This window comes from Oxyura jamaicensis, chromosome 9, assembly GCF_011077185.1.
Source record: "Oxyura jamaicensis isolate SHBP4307 breed ruddy duck chromosome 9, BPBGC_Ojam_1.0, whole genome shotgun sequence".
Lineage (NCBI taxonomy): Eukaryota > Metazoa > Chordata > Aves > Anseriformes > Anatidae > Oxyura > Oxyura jamaicensis.
Genome location: NC_048901.1, coordinates 1,832,317 through 1,854,998, shown reverse-complemented (window position 1 = coordinate 1,854,998; position 22,682 = coordinate 1,832,317). Strand labels below are relative to the sequence as shown.

Genomic DNA, 22,682 nt, shown 5'->3' with positions numbered 1-22,682 from the left:
GAGTTCAAGGTTGTTTTTAAGAGGGAAAGAATATTCTTCTTTCCTAATATTAGACTTATACAGATAAAGGTAGGTCACTCTACTGTGTTAGAAAACTTGGAGTTTTCAGAGAAGTGGAGTGAACTGAACAATTTCTGTTCCCTCTAAACTTTTTACCATATGATTTTCCTAAAAGTGTTGGAAGAAAGCCCGAAGCACAGAACTGTAATTTTCCCACAAGGCAAGTGTTTGAACCAGAAGCTTGATGTGAAAGTGCATGGGTACCACTAGACACCTACACCTTCTCTTGGCAAGTTTTAGGTTGGTAAAGGCTTCTGGGCTGCCTCATAAAATAGCTCCTTGCACAGTAATAGGAAGTAGATGAACTATAAAAATGAAAACAAATGAGATAAGATTGGGATGTGAATATGCTAAGCCAATAAAAGCATCTGTGAAGTAGAGACAAGCTTTGCAGATGATTAAGGGAGAGGAAGGAAGAGGTACACCGCTGCAGGAAGCCTTTAGGACTTGCAAAAGCAAGCTATTGTAACAGTAGATTGAGGCAAATATATGGAGATCCTCTAGATGAAAACTTCCAAACCCAATTCTAGAAGAAGGTCTAGCAGCTATTTAAGAATCTACCTTGTAGAAGGAATTACACTCTATTACATTTTCTCTGTGTAATGGCATATTTTCTTCCTCTCTTTCCTGTCCTTATCTTTGTTCCTTTCTAGGCTTTTCTAGACTTTATGAGCTGTTATTGGACTTCTTATTTTGATTAATTCAAACCAAACTAGCACTTTTTGTTGTAGAACATAGGGATATTACTGTTTATAGAAACCTTTCTTAAAGTAGATTTGTTATCAATTCCAAAGTGGCTAGCTGATGGCAGATGTCAAAGCACAAGGCATGCTAGAAAGGTAAAACAGTCATAGAGTTTATGGAAAACAAGTTTTCCCATTTATGAGGAAATGCAACATCTGCATGAAAATGAAGAAGGAATTCAGTCTCTCTGCTAAATTTTCACTTAACATAAAATATCTAGAGCTACTGATAGATTCAAGCTTCTTTTTAAGCGACACAAGGCATTTTCAGACCAAATTTAACTGGATAGCTCAGTAAATTAATCAGCATTATTATAAAGCAGCTGCAGAATTTGAGTGACTCTGTCCCTTAACTTGGGCAGTCAGAAGTCAGCTTAGCTCATCAGGAGTCACTTTTGGCAGCTACTGACAAATATTTTCTACACTGGTAAGTATTTCAGTTTTCTTCTGTGTTCGGGCCTGAGCTGACACCGAGCAGCAACTGGCAGTGCAGCTGGAGCAAATACTGAGTAGTTTGTCTTGTTCCAGGTAGACATTCCCTAATGCACATCTTAGTTTTCATCTGCCCTCAAACATCAGGGGCTGCAGGAAACCTGTCATTCTCCCTCCATCTCCACTGCCTCCCAAGCCATTACCCCTAGGGAGCCTCTTGCACCCTTACAGAGCCATGGGTACCATCTCTTTATGTTGGTGATCCTGCCCTGAAAGTTCCACCACCTTCACTTTCAAAGGATCTGGTAGTTCACCCACATTGATGGGGTACAACCCAATGTCCTGGTGCCCAAGAAGACCTCTGCAAACTCCTCCTGACAGAAGTGCTGGGAACTCCCCCACCCTCTAATCCCGTTCAGAACTAGGTCCCTACAGACTTGTAGTCACTACAGACGCATAGAAAGGAGATGTGAGATAAGTTTTGATGATGAGTAATACCCTAATGCACTTGCAGACGGAACAATTTCAAGTCCAAAGCCATATCTCATCTAGTAGGGGGGTTCTTTACCTGCGTACATCTGAGAAACAGGATGTACTGTTTGTGAAACCTGACATTCATACTCATTACGGCATGGGGCAGTAGAAAAATTAAAGTAGGGCATAAATTTCTAAGTACCCCAAGCACACAAATTATGTTCCTTATACTGAAATTTGTGCCTTTGAACATGTTGTGCCACATTATTCTTCAGTTCTTGTAGTTTTCTAAACTAAATTCCAAGTGAATTCAGTTTTTGCTTCTCTTCTCATAAGCACTGGATACAAACAACATGTTTTTATAACTGAGTCATGTACATATACAGTATGAAGCCTGTAAAAGAGTTTGTGTGTCTGGAGGACATGATAAAGGTGAGAAACCAGATACATCCCCATGGATTCAGAACAGCACACTAATCTTTTCAGCAAAGGTGGCAGTGTCCTGATCACTAATATTCTAAAATCTACTTTTTTTTGGAGTAGTTTTTCCTCTCAAAATGAGAGGAAAACATGCTGAACCCCTAGCTCAGCTGTGCCTTAAATCTTCCTCACCAAGTTTTCCCTTCTCTTTCCACAAGAAGTGTATGTGTGCTTCTCCTACACTTAGTGTTCTGAGGTATCCACGACATGGTATATCGTATACGTACAGGAGTCCTAACATCTTCATTACCTTGTCCTAGGCAAATGCTGCCTTCTTTTCATCTTTAATAGAAAGAAATCCTGATAAACTGCAACCCTGACATAATTCTTTGTAAAATCAAACTCAGGCTTTAATAGTAAAATATGTTAGCATTTATCTGAGGCTTGGTATAGGAACGTTTCTTTCTTAAATGACAGCTATTGCTTCTAAATGCCTAATTTTCATACATCTTTTGGAAAATATCACAGTCATTTTGCAGTGACAACTCTGTTCCCAAAAGCCTGCCCCGTATCTTTGAGAGGAATGAAGCACATCAGCAGAACACAGATGGCTGATAGTGGTTTGTCTGTGACGGGATGTGCTGTATTCTGCGTTACGCCGTTACCACTATCCTTATGAGCTGATCATATCAAAAAGCACATAATTTAGAAACTTCTGTACCTGCAACTGTGATTATTTCTCATTTGGGTATCACTAATGCAATCCACCTCAGTGCTTAACTTCCATTGTTTTCAAACACAGCAAAAAGAGAAATGGCTTGTGTATCTAAAGCGACCTGAAGGGTGTCCTGCCATTTAGGGAGCTATGAGTGGCAGCTGTGAAGATGCTTGTAGTGCGAAGAAATTAGAAACGAAGAATCAATGTCCAAGGAACATAAATACGTAAATGTAAATTATTAATGTATTAATATGAAGAGCTAGATTTCTCTTCGGCCTTGCATCTTCTGTAATAACTTATGCCCAAACAAAACTGAATTTACAAATTATAACAGTACTGTAAAAACTGTGCAGTTTTTCTGCAGAGAAACCATGACTGTAAAAGTTACTAACCAGGGATGTATCAAACCGCCAACCCTCCAAGTTAACAAGAAAAAAAGAACAAGGAAAAATCCTCCAAACAGTTTCTGGAGGAAAAAAAAAGAAATAGAGTCCTATGTGGTATTTGAAACAATTCTGCTCCACCATGCTACTTTAACAACCAGACAGGAATGGCAGAGCATGTCTAATGAATAAGAGTACTTCATACGTTGTGAACACATCCTCAGACATCCAGGCACTAATCCCCAGGATGTGCGTCAAATAAAATTGTTTCCTGAACAAGATGACAATGGTAAAAAACAAAAAGAGAAACTGAAAACTTGAAGAGATATATTGTGCCATTAAGGGAATTAGACGTGGTGTATGAATTAACACTTCTACTAACATTGTCCATGACCCTAGACTACCTTTTTGCCTCCTTACTACTGATACCTGACTTAAAATAGCTGCTGTCCACTCTCAGCTTTCACATCTCCAGACCCAGCCATCCAAACTTGTTTAAACGATTTAATGATTTGTATTTATCTAACAGGAAAATAAGGAAGAGCGCTTGCTTTCTTCTTATGTGCTTGGACCTTTATCTCCTATCACCTTTATATTATTCTTCTTTATTATATCATTCTTCATCTTTGTATTATCCTTCAGTTTTTTACCTGTGAACCACTAGCCACTATTTACTTAAAGCAGAGTTGATAAATATTTAACAGAAACATTTAATACAACCTTCAATTTATGTGACAGTTCTTATATTAGTCCAGAGTGATGTGTTCATGAAATAAGGATATTCACTGAAAATGGTATTTCTCTTTTGAAAGACAAAAATTGAATTCAAGTGTAATTGCAAATGTTCCATGAGGGTAGGGCAAAGAGTTCAATGTCCTCTTGGAGGTCTAATTCTATCCACAGCTCAGTTTTATTTTTACAAAAGTGGCGAGAGGTGATACTATGGGACTTATTTTACTCTATACACCTGGAGCACAAAGAATAAAACATCAGAGCTAACAAGATGCTGACTGATGTGTCTGTAAGAAGCATGGGAGGTGATTGCTGGCTGGATGGGTAGTTTTAATTAACCCTCCCCTTGTACTAAAATTACCGGGATAACTCCAGAATGAGACATTGGAGCCATTGAACTACCCCTGCCTTTTACGGTGACGGCATTAATGCAAATACATGCGATATTCATCTATGTCAATCGAATTCTACCTTCCTGTTGGTACTGGAAGTACCTGAAATGATACTGCCTGATGGTTGCCTGCACCGAGTGATACACGTTAGAATGCTGCAGCAGATTGCTATTAAATGACTGTGATTTATTGTCATTCTGCTTGAACACTCTGGAGGAGAAACTGCCTCAAACTACTTTTACACTGATGAACATCTGAAGTAACTCCACTGATTCAGTGCAATCGTTCCAGATTTGCACTGGAGTCATAAAAAATTAGAATTTGACCCAAGCACTTCATGAAACATTTCAAGGAGGCTGACTAGCCATGATAAATCCTTTGCCCCTTTGGGCAACTAGTAGAGCTCTGGGGGACGCAGTTTGCACTAAACCCTTACTGAATCATAATTTTATTTCTCAGAATCATACAGCCCATAGTTTTGCTCAGGAGAAGCTTAAAACTGAAATAAAAGAAAGTGATGTATATTTTATCTCAGACAATACTCCCTTCATTTAGAGTTTGACTCAGCATCATAACATCGTAGCAGAACTCACTACAGCTATCTGCCATGCTGAGGAATAAATAACAACCTTCCATTTTTAAGAATATCTAGTCCTTATCCTCCACAAACACACAGTCCTACTTGCATCACTCTCCTCTGGGGTTTAAATCAACTTCTCGCTGAGAGCTAGGTGGTTAAACAGTGCTATGCTGTACTATAATCTTGTAGCAACCTGTTCAGCCCCTGGAATGAATCCAAATGAAGGGGTGGAGGGGCAATGTCGGTTTGCTAGCTGATCAATGAAGGAACTTCTGTGATAAGTTCTTATTCAATATTCAAAGAGTTCTTCTGTTCTGTGCCCTCTGCTTATGAAGATCCTGATGTGTTTAAGTGTGGTGTGTCCCATTACTGCTCTCAAGACAGCACTCCAGATTCACAGGAGGCCTGCCTGTAAATTACTCAGCTCCCAGAGACAGCAAGGAAGTTCTGAGTACCGAGAGCTCCTCATCCTGAGGAAAACAAATAGCCTGGTCTTTCACTCATTCTCTCCTCTTTGCAGCAAAACAGGAAAGAACCCCATTCTTTGGGGGTAAATGTGCTTTGGTAAATTTACCTCAGGCACCACAGAAGTAATTTTATTCTTTTTCCTCTGTTTTTCCTCTGTTACCGCCCAGAAATAAGCTGTCCATGGCACAAAAGTAATTTAATGAAGCAGGACTACATGACAATGTGTGTTCAAAAAAACCCCAGAGTTCTGTAAATAGTCAGTGAAATATGGTACTTCTTGTCTGTTAGGAGGTCTTGTAAGCTACTGTTTTTGATTAAAATATTATGTCCCAGACAAAGCTACGTCTGCTGTTAGAGGATGCATGTAGTTGCTGGATACTCTATTGTCAGTACCAAAGTCCTCTGCCAAATTTCTGGTCTACCAACAACCTTGGGCTTTTTTACTTCCAGAATGTAAGAGATCCTATACGAGATTAAGAAAAGAGCCCCCAGTCTCCTGTCACACAACTTGAGCATCTTTAGCAACTTGTGAAAAGAGCAGTGCATTCAGGGGCCTGGTGCTGCATACAACTGAGGAAGATAAATTATGTTAAAGCCCATAAAAAATAGAGTGAAAGTTACCGGAAAGTCTATCTAAAATTCTTTTCAGTTTTAGCATGCTCCTCCTCTCCCACCTAAGACTCTCTAAAGTGTAAGAAATAAGAAAAATGTTCTTTGGTGTGTGTCCACATTGTGGTATGTGGCCACCTTTCAGTCTGTGCTTACAAGCCACATTTTGTCATTGTTTGAAGGGATCTAAATAGGAAAACAGCTTTAGATTTCATGTATATTTTCAACATCTGGGATATAGTTTGTTGATCTACCCAGATTCTTGTGGAGATATTAAATAGTGATTTAATGTTCTGAGAAATGTTGGAAGCGTAAAGAAAATGGGCTATGTGATTCCTAACATACCAGGGCCGTACGCTGAATGACTACACCTCAGTCCTGACCTGGAACAACATCTGCCTCGAGGCTGGTGCAAAACTGCCCTCATTAGCCACATTTTAATAGGGGAAACAGTGCATTGTTACCTTGGGTAGCCCGGTAGGTTGCAAATTATATGAAGGAAAATATTGAAGGATAGCTCATTTTGAACTATTTTGTGTTAGTATTGCAAACTGCCCATGAATTTTTTCATTGCGTTAGATGTTGGCTTGTTTCAAGGATGGGTCACATCCTTTTTCCCTCAGTGAAGACACACCCTTCATGTATACTCAGTTTGCCGTCTCTGTGTTCAGCTGAGAACATAGCTGTTACGGGAATGATTTTCAAATCTCGGTACCCTATCAATTTTTTTCAAGCCCCCACCAAACAGATGATAATTTTTGGCTCTTGCTAATCTGGATTTGAGATGAGCCAGTAATCTAAAGAAGAAAATCTTTATAATCGCCTGAGCTGTTCAATCCCACCTACATTTCATTATTGAAAATATTTTCTAATTTTTTTTTTTTTTTTTTTAAAGGAAAGGCTAGGGAAAAATGACTCTGGTGTTGTCTGAATGAAATACTATCTTGATAACAGAGCTTCTCTCACAAATATTAGTTCCACTTCTATTGCTTTATAATAAATGGTTGCAGTTGTTGCCATGGCAATTTTCATTTTAAAAGATGTATCCAAGTGAAGACAAGAAATGCAGCTGTTATCATGAGGAAGTCTAAAATAAATCCAGATGTGAACTGCATGCTCTAGGGTTGGCAGTAGCAATGTCAAAAACAAAACATGTTACATGTTCTGCCTTCTTGATATAGTGGGGCTGAGAATAGGGATTCAGGGATATTTTGAATTGTAGGTCTCTGGTTCCAATCCAAATATAGCAAATGAGCAGAATAAAATTTACCTTAGGGAAAGACTCTTGCTACAAAGGCTGGTCAGCCTCGCATTGAGAATGACAGTAATATTCCTATAGGAACAAGTTGGGCTTGAAGCTCTTCTCATTTACCTTTCTGATAATCCTAATATTCTGGTGCTTACAATTATGAAAAGAAAGAAAAACCCAAGCCACGGTACAAATTTTCAAAGTGCAATCTTATTGCTTGTTGTCTTATCAGTCTGTATCCTGAAGTTCTTTAAAATCACTGCTGTACATTTACTATTAGACACAGAATATTAAAACAAAATCATGGGACAGCGCACTACAAGGAAGGTTGGATTCAGCAAGTCCCAATACACGTACTTATAGTCAGGCACTGGAAAACTACACTATATTGGTTAGGTATAATCCATTTAAGTTACTTTAGAGAAAAAAGCATTTAAGGATAGAATTTCTGAGAAAGAGATAAAGGAATAGCTCTGGACTTATTTCAAAGTGAAGAAAAAAAATCACAGTATGGACTTTTGTCTTCCAAAGCAGAAATTAATTGTCCAAAGCATGAGCAAGAAAGTTGAGTTTAGAGACCTAGAGTCTAGTGTGACAGAGCATGGAACATGGGCTGGGTGCAGACATTGAAAGGCAGCTGTGCCTCAGACTTTTTCCTTTTCTCCTTGCCTGGAAGCTGCAAAAGACTACTTTGGCTGAAACTGTTCTGAATTGTACCTGGGTGTCCACAAACTCACTGGGTTGTTTCAGCAGCTTGAGGCTGCTGAGAACAACAGAGACGTGGCTACGGAAGCCTGTGAAAATTATTGTACTCACGAGTTAAGTCAGTGGTGACTATGAACACTGCAAATACCCTTTACTGTGGAAGATTACTCAGATTCAGTCACGATAAAATTAAGCAAGGGGGAGGAATCATCAATTAGGCAATGAAGATGATGTGGATAGAATTTCAGTCCCAAACTCTAAGGCAATCACAATCACGAAAATTATTTTTTCCTTAAAGATTATAGCTAGAAGAGAAACACTAGAACAGACATTCTGTGTGTCTGGCTTCTATCTCCAGGGATATTTCTCTCAAAACTGTTGGTATCATATTTATTTCCCTATCCCTAGTAGTTTGAAATAAGCCAAATCTAAACAGTGCTACATGAACATGCACCACTCTTGAAAAACAATCTAAAAGATAATTGGAATTTTGAAAATAGTCTGGATAATTGAATCCTAAAAAACAAGAACAACAACAACAACAAAAAAAAACACACACAAACCAAAAAAACACCAACAATGCAGTTCCTTAAATATATGGCAAATCCCTTAATCAAATAGACCTTATACCAAATATATCAAATGTGAATTCTTTCTTAAGAATACATTATGCAGAAGCACATATGCTAAGGTTTTTGACATGCAGCTTATTTTGAACTATTCCTCAACTGCAAGATTAAAATTGTTAAGTAAGATCTCCCTTTGTTTAAAATTCAGATCTCTGCTTATTATCTGTGGACTGGATCCAATGCACTCTGAAAAATCTCACAGAAATGATAGGCAACCAAACATAATTTTTGCTTCTGGATTCATAAAGATTCCATTGATTTACTGTTTTAGTATGATGCACTAAGTTCGACTACGCAGTTTTCAAATAGATTCTTTCCCCAGACAGGCAGTTCCATGAGGCTTAACCATAGCTATTAATAAATGAAAATAATTCTCACTAGCTTCATCACCCTCATGATTACTAGAATAAAGAAGTCTTGCTTCACAAACTTTTGCATTCACCTCTCTCTTACAATGTGCAGTGAAAACACTCTCCTAGCTATGGGCTCAGTCATACTAGCTCTAGAAATAAAATGTAAAACTGCAAACAAGGGTCTTAACATCATCCTAATGTACCTTTAGCGTTATTCGGTAGGAATAAAAATACTGTAATAAAGAATATGTATACCGCTAAAGTGGTTCAGGAGACTGAAACATTTTCTTCAGTAATATTTTCATCTAGCCATAACCATTTTCCAGTGTGTTTAAGGTAGCTAACAGCATTCTGCTATGCACTCCTACTCTCATCTCTCTTGCTGTCATTTCTGGCTGCTTGCTACACATCACTAAAACAATGTAGAAAGGAACAACGGATTTATTATTATTATTATTATTATTGAGTATAAGCATGTAATAAATAGGGATACAAAATGAAAACACTGTGTTTAATGATGATTTCACTTTTGTGAAGTTTTGTAATGGAGAACTTGCTACGGGAAAAGGGTGCATATCAATTTATTCAATGACTTGTTGGGATGCTATTTTGTTCAAAGTTTTAATCATCTTTAAAGCTTCCTTTTCAAAATACAAATTCTAATGTCACTAGGTCTCCCCAGAAATGTATTGAAATTTCAGTATGAATCCAAACAGCATACACGTAATACATTCAAAACATGCAGATCGTTATAATTAGCAATTAGTTTGGGAACATCAACCTAACACACATATTAGGAGGAAACCGATAAGAGTAGATTTTTTATTTGGTACAATGGTCTTTCCAGCAAGTGTTCATAAGTCCCATTTCCCTAAATGCAGTAGAAACTAACAAGCTTTGTCACGCTGGCCTCTCTCAGGGCCACTTAGACCACTGCTGCCCTGACTGTCTGATGTCTTTCAGTCTAGCTCACGCCTGCAGCGTGCCAGGCAATGCCCTAATTTTATGTGAGCATTGTTTTTTCCTGGTTTTTACCTTTGCAAACTGATACTGTTTAGGCTCTATTTCCATGTTGTATTTCCACTTTTCATGAGGACATTTTTTTTGAGATTACTGCAGCTGATATCTAGCCATTTTGCAAAACCAGTATAGAGAAAATACATTTATTTGACTATCGTGGACAAAAACTGTACAATCGCATAAGTATAAGGCTTTCTCACTATTCCGCTTTGAAATTCAGACTTGTCTCTCCTAAGGGGAAGAAAGGAAATTACCCGTCTGCTGCTCCTGTGTCTTTCACTGCTATGAAGAGATGCCTGAGTCTAGCAATATTTTAAGGTTTCGGAAACGTTTAGCTGACAAATCTCAGTAGAGATCAGATCAAACTCCTCAGCTAAACATCTTCTAAGACCCTATTTGCATTAGACTTGTGCCATCTAAAATTCAAATGTGATTTTTTTATTTTTTTTTTCCTGCAATTGCTGTTCCCCAAACTCTTCCACCTACTGTCTGACCAGACATCTGAACTGACCAGCAGCATCACTCTCTTGTCCTCCTCTCTCCCCTGTTTTTCACAAAGTAGTAAGGAGGAGAACTAAGAGCTATGTGTACCAGAAATAAAGAGGGGGTATCTCTTGTCTTTAGGTAAAGAAGGAGATTGGTTTAGCCGTTTACAGTCCTGGTTTATGCTTTAGAGATAATTTCTTTCCATCTCTGATGGGAGAGAAAAAGACTGGTGACTGCAGCAGCAGTGGTGGAGTAGGTCAAGCAGTTCAGGGGAGCGAGATAGAGACAGTGACCCTTGTCTATTGAAAAGATAAAAGTGAGAGAAAGAAGAAGATTGGGACAAAACCAAAATCAGGTGGAAATGATGAGAGAGTGGAGCTCTATAGCCATTAGAATAAATTCTAAGAAGAGAAGTTTGCTGAGTTGCACCATTTAAGCAGCTCTGAAATGCACTAGCTAGAGGTATACGCTCCTCCTGCTGTGCCTGGCGTGCAGGGAAGGCAGCTGCATGCTGCTGCTATCAATTATTCTCTTTGCTCAAGTGACAAAAGTATATTCTGAAAACACTAACGTTCCTAATCCAAATGTCAAACCACACGCACTGAGGTAATGTCTTGGGTATGGACTGAGGGAGGTTTCTGTGGATGAAAAATAAGCCCTAAAAATTACATTGGATTAAAATGTTTACAGGAGGTGTGTCTCCATTCCGCTTCTGTAAGACATGAAAATATATTTTGGGCATTATGTAACTTTTGAGTACTTGATAACATTTGTGTTATTTTGATGTACATCATGGATGACTCCCCATGTAAACACAAGCCTATATGTATGCGTGTGCACATGCGGAAGAATTTCATGTGGATTGATGTTGGTTCACTCTAACAGACTCAACAGTTCATGGATTTGAGTCTTAAAAGATTAAAGCTTGCAGTAGAAACTGCTTTACCTGATGCTGCTGCTGGTCAAATAAAAAATAGGAATTAGAGCAGGTTAGAATGATAAAATTCAAATTAAGCTGGGGAGGATCACTAGGGGGACGTCAGTCTTTCCTGCTTCTGTGTAGCCACTGGAAATACACAGCCCATTCTACCACAGTGCGAGCAGGTTCTTCTTGCATCTCTTTCATGTGATCACAACCTGATCTCCAAAGAATAAAAGAATTTTGATGGGGTTTTATACTGTTGGAACACAACCTCTGTGTCACTGACATAGTCGTACTCTTCAATACAGTATTTCTGGGAAGGTTGTCAACAGTGAATAGGTATTGATGGGTACCAGTAAAAGAACTGGCAAACTCTCCCTCACTTTTCCAGTACATACTCCTTTTGAGTATGAAGACTTGAAAATATGTTCTACTGCAAGTACCGGGCAGGCGGTTATGGACAGTGCCCCTGTCCAGATGAGCTTTCTTTTGCAACACTTCAAGGGAAATAGTATCAATACTTTAATTTTCAACTAAGAGGGAGTTGTCTCTCTAAGTGGAATTAGACTCTGTATGTAATTATCTTCCTCATAAAATCTGTGTCATTCACTAGAGAAAGGTTATTTGGATAAGGAAAAACATCTGGAAGAACTCAAAAAAGAAGCTGACTCGCACCAGGGTGTATTTCAGTTACGAAGAGTTCCCAACTGAAATCTTTGAAATGAAGAAGCTTTGATGCCAATTCAGTCATTTGTATGGAAAATGTAGCTAAATAAATGCCTCTTAGATGTGATTTTCAAGCTCTGCAAGCAGCATGCTTAATTCCGAGCTTGCATTTCAAATTTTTAAATGTTATCAGTTTGTTTGTGTATAAGTGGACAGAAATACCTGCAGCTAGTCTGATTTGATTGGATATGACAAGTACAGACATTCCCAGCTGATTTGAGCTAAGTTACATTTTCATACATCCCGGAGGGTAATCTCCATAGCAGTAGTCACTGAAATCTATGCTAGTTTACCAGACAGCAAACGAAGGCTGCCTATTCAAATAAATTGCATAAACAAAGCAGAGTCAATTAGATAACTTATAGCTAGAGACACCTTTAGCATGTATTCACTAGAAGCTAAGTAGAATTTTAATGTGGAGCTGATATTGGAAAAAGAGGTATGAAACATTAAAAAGTGAAAGAAATGTAGTGATGAGGAATATCACTATTTCCTGAAAACGTTCTGTTCCAAGCCTCCATTTCATACTGAAATTCCAGCTACAGCAAGCATTACAGAAATTCAATAGTATTTTTCCCTTGATTTAAGCACAAAATTGTTCTGTACAGTAAGGTTCATGGAGAAAAAAATAAATAAATGAAGTTTTAATAAGCAAGGACTCCACTATATTATGTAGGATTTCCTCTGTTCTAGGAAAGGAGCTCTTTTAAAGTTCACGCTAATAGCAAGCTTGGTCGGCTTCCCAGTGCTTGCATCTCCTGTTCCAGATGGTCAGTGACGTGAAACTCTAATTATCATCAACAAAATAAGCAGGGACTAAACCCTTCCTCAAAGGTAAAAAGAGCAGATGGGCAACCATAATTTCATTATTATAGAAATAATAGATGGAAAGGATTCCACATCCCCCTTTTTAAATCACTCACTACTTGCACAATTAACTCCTTGCTCTATTAATTTATCAGTTACTCTTATTTGTTTGGTTGAGTGGCTGCGTGGTATATAAGCCTTTCTAACAGTAGCAGTAATAGTAGCCAATTGCATCTTGTCCAAAGGGAACCAGCAAGTGAAACGTTTGGGCTGATCTTCCATCCAGCATTTTGCTTTCTTTCAGGTTTTTCAGGTTATTCCCCTCCACAGTGTAGCAGTCATTCCTTCCCAGGAATCTTTGTGAGAATAATCACAAGTAGTAATTTATGTGGAATGAGGCTATGGCTGACTCCAGAGGTCTGGTTCTTAGTCATTTGTTCAGAACTGCAGCTCACAGGCTTACTGCAATCTCCAAATCTTAGTCAAGGATTCAGAGTCACGCAAGTCAGTACATGGAGCAGCTCTTCATATGCCCGTTGAGAGGCAGCGCTGGTCTCTCTTTGACCGGCCAGTTCTCGGTCAGGTTGCACAAAGAGCAACCACCCATCTAAGCCTACCACTGCTCAAACTGAGCACAGAGAAGCTCCAGTTCGTCTAGTTCTGCCAAATTTATTTATGGAAAAACAGCTCCAAAGAAGGGGGCTGGGGACATATCCCATATATTCTGTTTCTGGCAGAATCTCATTCCTTTCCTGAATCAGGTTAATTACCTGATTAGACTGCACCATTCTTTAGAACTGACTGACCTAATTATTACACTTTTCAGAGCTTCCTTCCACTTCAGGAGCACATTTTCAGCTTCAGGATTTCAAACACAGACATTGCTAACAAAACAAAATAAAATTCTGCAGAACTGCACCAGAGGAAAAATAAGCATGCATGTAAACTAAAGGTTTCCTCTCCATCCCTATGAATGAACAAGAGTTTAGAGAACTTGTCTTAAGAGTTCACGGTCTACAGGTTTCTGTATCAATGTTATGATCTGCGTGTAACTCAATACTGAAGCAATCATAGTTTTCACTATTTGCTAATAGTTCTTAATAAATCTGAGCAGGCTGGCAGACTTCACCATATTCTTAGATGGAATGAAATCCTATTTACTTACAGATGTTGGGGAAACTGAAACAAAGTATTGGTGATAGAAAAGTCTTAAATGACTGCATATAACACAAAAGGTTTTGAGATAGTAAATATAGGATCCCACCATGTCACTTTTAATGGCCATTTCCTGACTGCAACTACAGTATAAGGGAAAAATATGAGATGAGAACAATCAGCTGTCTTTCCTCTGAAATTTGTTATTCAATGGGTTCAGGGATCAAAGTGTGGCAAACTCTATACAGAATAATGCTCTGAAAATTGAAGGGCAAAGAACCCAAATCACAGACAGTCCATGACAAAAGAAGAAAGCTTAAAATATTCTTAAAGGGAGCTTTACATCTAGTGAGATACGCACCAAGGAGACACCCATCATACCTTTCAAAGCCAATATTATTTCCTGCAAATCCCAGCTCCTAATTTCATTATTCAGCAGCATAGTTACACTTTTATTTTTTTATTTTTTGTATAGGACTACTGATTTTAATATAAAATAAACAAGGAATCACAATTAGAAATAAAACCTGCTTGTGAAAAGTAAGAAAGTAACATTTGCTGATAATGGTTGTTAATTAACCAAACCAGTGACCAAGTTAAATGAAACATAAACTGAATATTTGTACCTATATTTGGGGTGTGTCAAAGTCTGGTTCTTCAGTCTCTGACTACATTTTTCCTCCTTTGTTTGATGCCACACCAATAGAATTTAAACCTCAGAAGAAATAAAAATACTGGTAAACAAATAAATATCTAAACCCAGAAGGATTTAAAGGTTCTTATTCATCTTCTATTTGAGGTCCATTTGATCAAAAGAGTTTCATGTACTTTGGAGAGATCTGAACTGAACTAAAATTAGTAATATCATGACTGTACCTATGAGTAAGGATCACCAGTGTGACAGAAGGAATTCTCTTGACTTCCTAAGGCAATCATAGCGATCACTGTCTAAGAAATGTCAACCTTAGAAAGAATTAGCAAAACCTGAGCTGAACACTGGCTTCTGAGTTATTTCCCATTGAAATTGATACAATTTTTCAAAAAATTTCTCTCACCTCTGTTCAGTTGTCTCAGTTACCTCTGCTGTGTTACTTTAGAAAGCGCTATGCATGTTACCAGAACTTCTGCGAAGACAGAATGGTTTGAACAGGACATGAATTTGCATATGGTACTGCTAGACTAGAATGAAAATATTTTTTGAGCAGAGAAGAGCTATGCTATGGAAAGTGCTGGAACATGTCCATCCCAGAAATATGTAACAGGAGCCATGAAACTACTTTTATAAAGGACTTCCCTACTGGGCATAGTAATGCTGATCATTATTCATTTTCCCTGCCCCCTTTCCCCTCAATACTAAGCCCTGCAATACTGCCCCCTTTCCCCTCAATACTAACCCACAAACAGACTGAATACCTGAATAACTGGAACACCTCTTTATGCTCTATTCTATTCTAGTGGATAAGCTCTGATGTTTATTTTGAAGAAGGAAAGACAAAAGCAAGATGAAATAGGCTGTTTCCAAATTATGTTTCTTAAATTTCAAGTCTTTAAAACTATTATAAAGGAGTTTGGATTCTAAGGACAGTTAATTTATCAAGCACAGATATGGTGTCATGTAGCTGGATCATGAAAAAAGGACTTGAAATATATCTGTTTTTAGAGAAAAATCATATTCCAACAATGCTGGGAAATGAAATTTCTTCATCATAGTAAACTACTTGGTACATCTTTGAACCAACCCCGAGAAGTTTATTTTATAGAATGGGTTGCAGCACCTTTTTACTAGCATAGATTTTACAAAACAAAACAAAACAAAAGGAATGTTGCACAAGCTATGCCGTTCTATCTGGCAATAGAGGCTCACTGAATTCCTGAAACATACAGGACCTGCTATTCTTCCAGCTCCTACTGCTCTAAGAACTTTAGTGCTGGTTCTAGATTTCTGCGAAAGGATCCTTACATCTTGACTATGTCAAAATCCAAACCTTCCATAGCCTAATTTTTGCCAATAAGCACGAGTGAACTTTATGAAATGCATCCAACCTGTTGATACTTTACAAAAGAGGCAGGATATCCAATTTGAACCAACTCAGTATTTTTCAGTTATGCTCCTCTTCACCTTCTTCTACAGAACCTCCAAGGTTATCATCTCTTCCTTTACATACCATCTAAGGTACTTAAAAACAACAAGCTAAACTTTATAAGAAAACTATGTTTGCAGTATTACTTTCCTCTCTGACCAGAAATATCCAAACTTTGCAGCTTTCTAGGGCAATTAGCATTCTGACAAGGTAGGACTTCATTTCCTATGTCAGCTAGAATCCATGTTCTCTGGCTTCTCTGCTATGTGATCTTCTTCTACACTTTTTATCCCCAGGATTTCCACTTCACTCATGTATCAAACTGTTCTTGATTGCATATAACAGAGGGATGGGAAATAATAAATCAATTGCTTGTTGGAACTAATAAATCCATGTCCAAATGTTGTATGTCCCGTGTCCCCTGGCTGCCGCTCACTTCTGATGATTGTGTATGAAAGACAATACTGTATATTGATGGTAGATTTTTTAGACATACTGGCTAACATGCTTGCTGCCAGTGTGACTTCCACACTATCACATCTTCTAGGAAGGAGATGAAACTAACTCATCAGGCAAACTGAGCAATGGTACAAAAGCCAGTGGAGAAATGGAGGCACCTCTTTTGCACGATGATGATACAAACGCTTCTCACACTGACTACAATGGAAACATTTCTTGTGCAATGTTCTCGAAGATAATTTGTTACCAGGGAACATGTATCAGTATTCATTACTGCTTTCCACATCCTGCACTCAGAGAGCACTCAGCATGAGAAAGATTAAATAGCTCTGCTAAATATACTATCTTGATGCTAATGACCTGTTCAGCTACTTTTCTGTCATATCTCAAGATATTCAGTGCTATTTTTACAACTTCTTCCACACTTTCTTATACAAATTCCTCTGCAAATATGCAAAAACTATGCGAAGTCCAAAACTATAGCATGTGCGCTCAAAATATATGCAAATGTTTGCTTCAACAAGTTTTATATGGTTCATAGAGAGAACAATGAAAACGGAATGAAAGCGCAATAAGAGGTTAATCTTCAAGATTTGCTCAAAAATATTTATAAATTATTAATTTTCAACCAGATTCAACAGTCTTCATCACACATGATTCTGAATTTACTGAAGTTACTGGGATGTTTCTCAGTTATGATCTTTAGAATGCAGACCACAGCTAGTAAGTTCCCAAGTGCACAAACACTTCTTTGTTCATTGTATTTGTCTTTAAAGTACTATTTACATTTTTTGGTAATGATAAATATTCCTCAGTCTGAAATTCATGAACGAAATATATCACCTTGAATGTTTCATCCTGCAGCTTTCATAAAAGGTTGCTACAACCTGCTGTTTAAAATTAGATTCCAAATAGGGATGCTCCACTATTCTAATCACAAAGTGGTTTCACTCTCTAATCGCAAAGACTATATATAGCACATTTAAACACCCAAAAGAAGCTCAAATATCTACTTTCCTATGTATGCCTTGTTTGTTTTAATTTTGGCACGTATAAACTACTTCTAGAGATAAAGCTTAGGCTGTAAATAGACAGAGAATGAGTACACAGGTGACAAGTCCATTTCCTGGAGAACAAAATACACTGTAAATATTCATGGCATAATTATTTATATAGATTTTTCCACATAGAACCAGGCATGTTTAGTCAGTTAATGAGTATGCTCTTGTAGCTCTGTTATTATTTTTCTCAAATACCATGAATCCTTGATATAAACGGGCTTTAAAATGACTAATTTTGAATGTTTACAATGTGAAATGTAGGGTAACTGGTCTGACTGCTGTCCTTCTTAACTAAATGATACACAGTGCTGTAAAAATAGATGTTGGAGGGAGAAGCTGGAGGAAAAGAGAGGTATCAGTATAAAGTCTTGTTGGCAGGTAGCCATACTACTACTTTCACCTTGCCAAATCATCACAGCTAACCATAAGGGGCTTCCCTCTTTTCTCTTCCTTTCCTGTAATGAGTCATTCCTGCAGACATTAACTTGGTTATTCTGTGAGTTGATGAAACACACTGTGTATTCTCTTTTTCAGTCTTTTATTTACCATTACAAAGTGTACAAAATGACTTGTTATTGCTTTTCCGTATTTGTAAACATTATTCTCACACCTTTTTAAATAGTCCCCTATTACTGTAATTATGAACATGCTGTGTTTGCACCATCCTGAAAATGTGTATATGTTACAGAGAAAACAACAACAACAACAACAACAACAAACTAGCTGTTCTTTCATAGTGACAGAAAAATAATATTCTTCATTTAAATTCAGTTTGGTTTACTGGGTTGTTAACACATTGAAGCTGACATTATTAACAGTATAGCTTTACTTACAAAGCTACAGAAAGGAAGATCATTTTAAGTTGCAGAAACATTTCCTTTGTGCAGAAACTGATTATTTAAGCCAGAAATTAATGAAATGTGAAACTGACGATGCCATATATTCTCTTCAGTCTCCGCAAATGACTAAATCTATTAGAGTAATCGAGGTATTACTCACACTGGGTATACAGAACAATACACTAATTTTCCAGAGACAAGAGATTCTATAGTAAAGAAAGTTTGTAATGTACCATGTATAGCTAAGAAAACAGAAGAAGGAGATAGTCAGCATTTGTGTCAGGCACCATTCCTGTACATTTTTTAACTATGTACAGGCTGAGGGTCCTAACCTAGACCTGAGTACAGGGAACCTGAGCAGAGGCTAGAAACTCATGAATCAGGCACTATCTGATAGTACTTATCTTCCTAGATTTGCTTTGCAGTTGAGTTTCACTTTTGAAGAGATCCACGTGCTTTGACATCACACTGGCTGAAAACTACAGGCACTTAAAACATTCTGAGTGTCCTTGTGCTGCATGTAGCATAATTGTTACACAGCCTATAGGAACCTTGCTCTAACAAATGAAGAGTCTAAATGAGCTGTAAATGTCTAGGTCTCTATTAAAGAAAGCCAAATGAAACAGAGAAGAACATTTCAGTCTTTTTGTCACCTACAAGCTTCTTTCCAATTTTTAAAGCTGCCTTAATGGATGCTTTTCTATCCGTTCCCTCTACAGAGGTTGCGATTCCTTGCTTAGTTTTCCTTCTGTGCATTTTATTATCTGACATCCTAGATACTCTGCTAAGTGGCACATTCCAACCCAGATGTGCTCAGACAATTCAGCATTTGAAAATATCATTCTTGCTCTAAAAACAATGCAAGGAGTTTAGTGTAGGTGAACATAACTAGACTGATAACTGGAATATAATAAATTAAATAGGATTACTATTTTTAGTACCTTGAAACTACTTTTTTTAAAAAAATTCAACTATTATAATTGTTTCAGAAAAAATGTGAGGTTATTTTTTAATTTAAAAATCTTCTTTAAAAAAAATTTTTTTTTTTTTTTTTTTTTTTTTTTTTTCCCCAAGAATAGCATAAATCCTAGTTCAAGGATCTGTATTTTAAGCAAAAAGGTGGCAGCGAATTGGAGCTTAACGTGAAGCACCTTCAAGCATCCCAGAAAACTGAATTTGATCAGAGGGTTATTTGTATTTCTAGCAAAGCTCTAGGAAGCATGTAGAGTGGAGTTAACTTGAGATCCTGTTAATCATGTACTTAGCATCTCTCTTTTTTAGGACAGCACATGATTTTTACCCATCATTGGTGATGTCTGAGGATTCCTGAGAATGAAAAGGCTTTATATAAATCTAAGATAATATTACCAGCTGAAACTCTGACAGATTTAATAGGCAAAAGGAGATAAGCTGGGCTACAGTGTACCACTCTGTGGTTTTAATCATGGAAAATAATAGATTGCAAAAAGTAAAAGAAAAAAAAAATCTTTTATTTCAAAAGTTCTGACTCCAATTTTACAGTTGCCCAATGTCCTAGGTGCCCATTCAGCATTATTTTTTCAATATATGTTGTTGTGAAAAGAAATCATGTTAAATTAAATATGCACATTTTTCAGAATATACCGCTTTCTAGGCTGAAGAAAATGAATGAAAGTTGCATTTTGGATACTCAATTGCTATTAATAATATTGGAATTATTTTATTTAACAAACCAAGAACAACTCCAAAATGACATCTCTGTGATGAAAACTTAAAATGCTTTATCTATACTTGGACAAATAATATAATTTGAGAACAATATCAGCAATTAAAGCTTGGAATTACCTCACCAAGTTAAGAATCAAAGTGTACTTACTATGTCAGCACGATAGCCACAGCATCATTTAAAACACTCTCTCCAAACAGTAGCGTGTACAAATCTGTGTCCACATTCAGCTCATGGAAAATAGCAAGGACTGTCACTGTATGGAGACAAAACAGTGAATTTGTTATTTTCATATTCCTCTGGCAGTTCAAGAAATAAAGCAATGTTAGGGTGTGGGCTTTGAAAAGTCTAATCTGACTTACTACCCAAGTAGCTAATAATAGGGGTCAACTGAAGTATACAAGATACTAAAATCCAGCAAGTCTATGTGTTTTGTTGCTTCAGCTAGTTAGGAAAAAGATTTTCCTCTTACCCACAGAATCACGCATAAATGAAAATGTCACTGTATATTTTACTGTACACAAAGGACTTGGATCTTGTCACTGAGGAGTAATAAGGGTGCTGAAAAGAGCTGGGTTTGCTGTGGGCTTTCTGGGTGATGCAAGTAGTGATTTACCTGTTTTAAGAAGGTATAATAATGTTTATCCATCTGTAACGTGTTTTTATTGAGGAACACTCAAAGGGAAAAATAACCTTGTACCCTGTCCTACCAACAACAAAACCACTTTCACCTCCAGTGTAGCAAATCTGTAGTCATGAAGCTCTCTCATGCAGATCAGGACAACTGATATTTACAACTGATATTTACAACCCATTTTAAGGTTCCTTCAGTGTATCATTGATTTAAATCCCTTCCTACTCCTGAAGTGGTATGCTATATCTGACCTTTACCTTACCAGTGCAATAGAAAAAATTTAGATTGTGTCAGATTTTAACTTGTTGGCTAAATCATTTAGACACACATCCTCAAGGACATTTAGATACCTGTACCATATTTAGGATTTTAAAGGACACTTTGTTTGCTTTATGCCTCAATTTCCTAACCTGTACACAGTCCTTTCTAGCATTTCATAATCTCTAAATGAAAAAAAAGCTATTCATGTTCTTTGTTGATATTAGTATTCTCTCTTTGCATGGAGGAAGCAGAGCTTTCACTTTTCAAACATCATTTAATGTAAATGCCTCCAAATATTTGTGTGGTTGAAAATTACATGGTAACTCACTGCTTCACTGGTGCTCATTCTAGTAAGTAATTGTGCAATTGATTCAGTCCTTATAGCCTACAAATCTCAAATGTTAGAAGTGCCTTCAGGTTGCCATGTTAACATCTGACATTTCAGAAATGGAAATTATACACTTTCATATTGAGATGACTGCTGATAGCTCACAAATACATGAACAGGTGATTATATTCTGTCTTAATCAAATTTATTGGAAATTTGAAATCATTGCTGATAAGATTTTCTGAAAGGTGCTTAAATATCTATGCAATCTATCTATCTATCTATCTGTCTATCTATCTATCTATCTATCTATCTATCTAAATGTACAAACCTAAAACAGATTGTCAGTTCTCCTGTGGGATTTTATGTCACAGTGATCTCTGTTAATGTGTTATCTTTGAAAAATTCTGGAAGTGTTATTCTACAGAAGGCAATTTAGGAGATGTGTGTGGATAAACATTTGCTGATACAGCTATATTTAAATGAACTAGTTTATTTCACTATCCTGATAAACTCACCCATCTAGACCCACTATGATTATAACTTAAACCAGGAAAAGAGTTATTTCCTCAGAACAGCTCAAAGGTGTAGGAATAACCTTTATCAGCAAGGATATTTTCTTGGTTCACCAATACTCCTGCTCTATTCTGTGCTGGTGCGGCCTCATCTCCAGTACTGTGTACAGTTCTGGGCCCAACAATATAAGAAGGACATAAAAATATTAGAGGACGTAAAAAGGAAGGCAACAAAGATGGTGAATGGTCTAGAGGGAAAGATGTATGAGTGTATGAGGCCCCTTGGTTTGTTCAGCCCCGAGCAGAGCAGGCCAAGGGGAGGCCTCATGGCAGCCTGCAGCTCCCTCACTGGGAGCGGAGGGACAGGTGCTGAGCTCTGCTCTCTGGGGACAGCGACAGGACCCGAGGGAACGGCATGGAGCTGGGACAGGGGAGGGTCTGGCTGGGGGTTAGGGAAAGGTTCTGCACCCAGAGGGTGGTTGGGCACTGGGACAGGCTCCCCAGGGAAATGGTCACAGCACCGAGCTGCTGGAGTTCAAGAAACATTTAGGCAACGCTCTTCAGACATATGGTTTAATTTTTAAGTTGTCCTGTGTGGAGCCAGGAGCTCGACTTGATCATCCTTGTGGGTCCCTTCCAAATTGGGATATTCTATGATTTTATGAATATCTCTCTCTCTCTCTTTTTTCTCTTTTCTTTTCTTTTCTTTTCTTTTCTTTTCTTTTCTTTTCTTTTC

The 22,682-nt window shown here is 37.6% G+C and overlaps 1 protein-coding gene across 7 annotated transcripts in view; it reads right to left on the bottom strand.

Annotated features, from left to right (window-relative positions):
• Positions 1 to 22,682, bottom strand: part of SLC9A9 (solute carrier family 9 member A9) — a 228,530-nt gene that overhangs the window by 150,562 nt on the left and 55,286 nt on the right. For all 7 annotated transcript variants that reach the window (XM_035335056.1, XM_035335058.1, XM_035335059.1 and 4 more), the window contains exon 6: positions 20,359 to 20,464. In XM_035335056.1, coding sequence (XP_035190947.1) covers positions 20,359 to 20,464 — 106 coding nt within the window. The remainder of the gene's footprint in view (positions 1 to 20,358; positions 20,465 to 22,682) is intronic.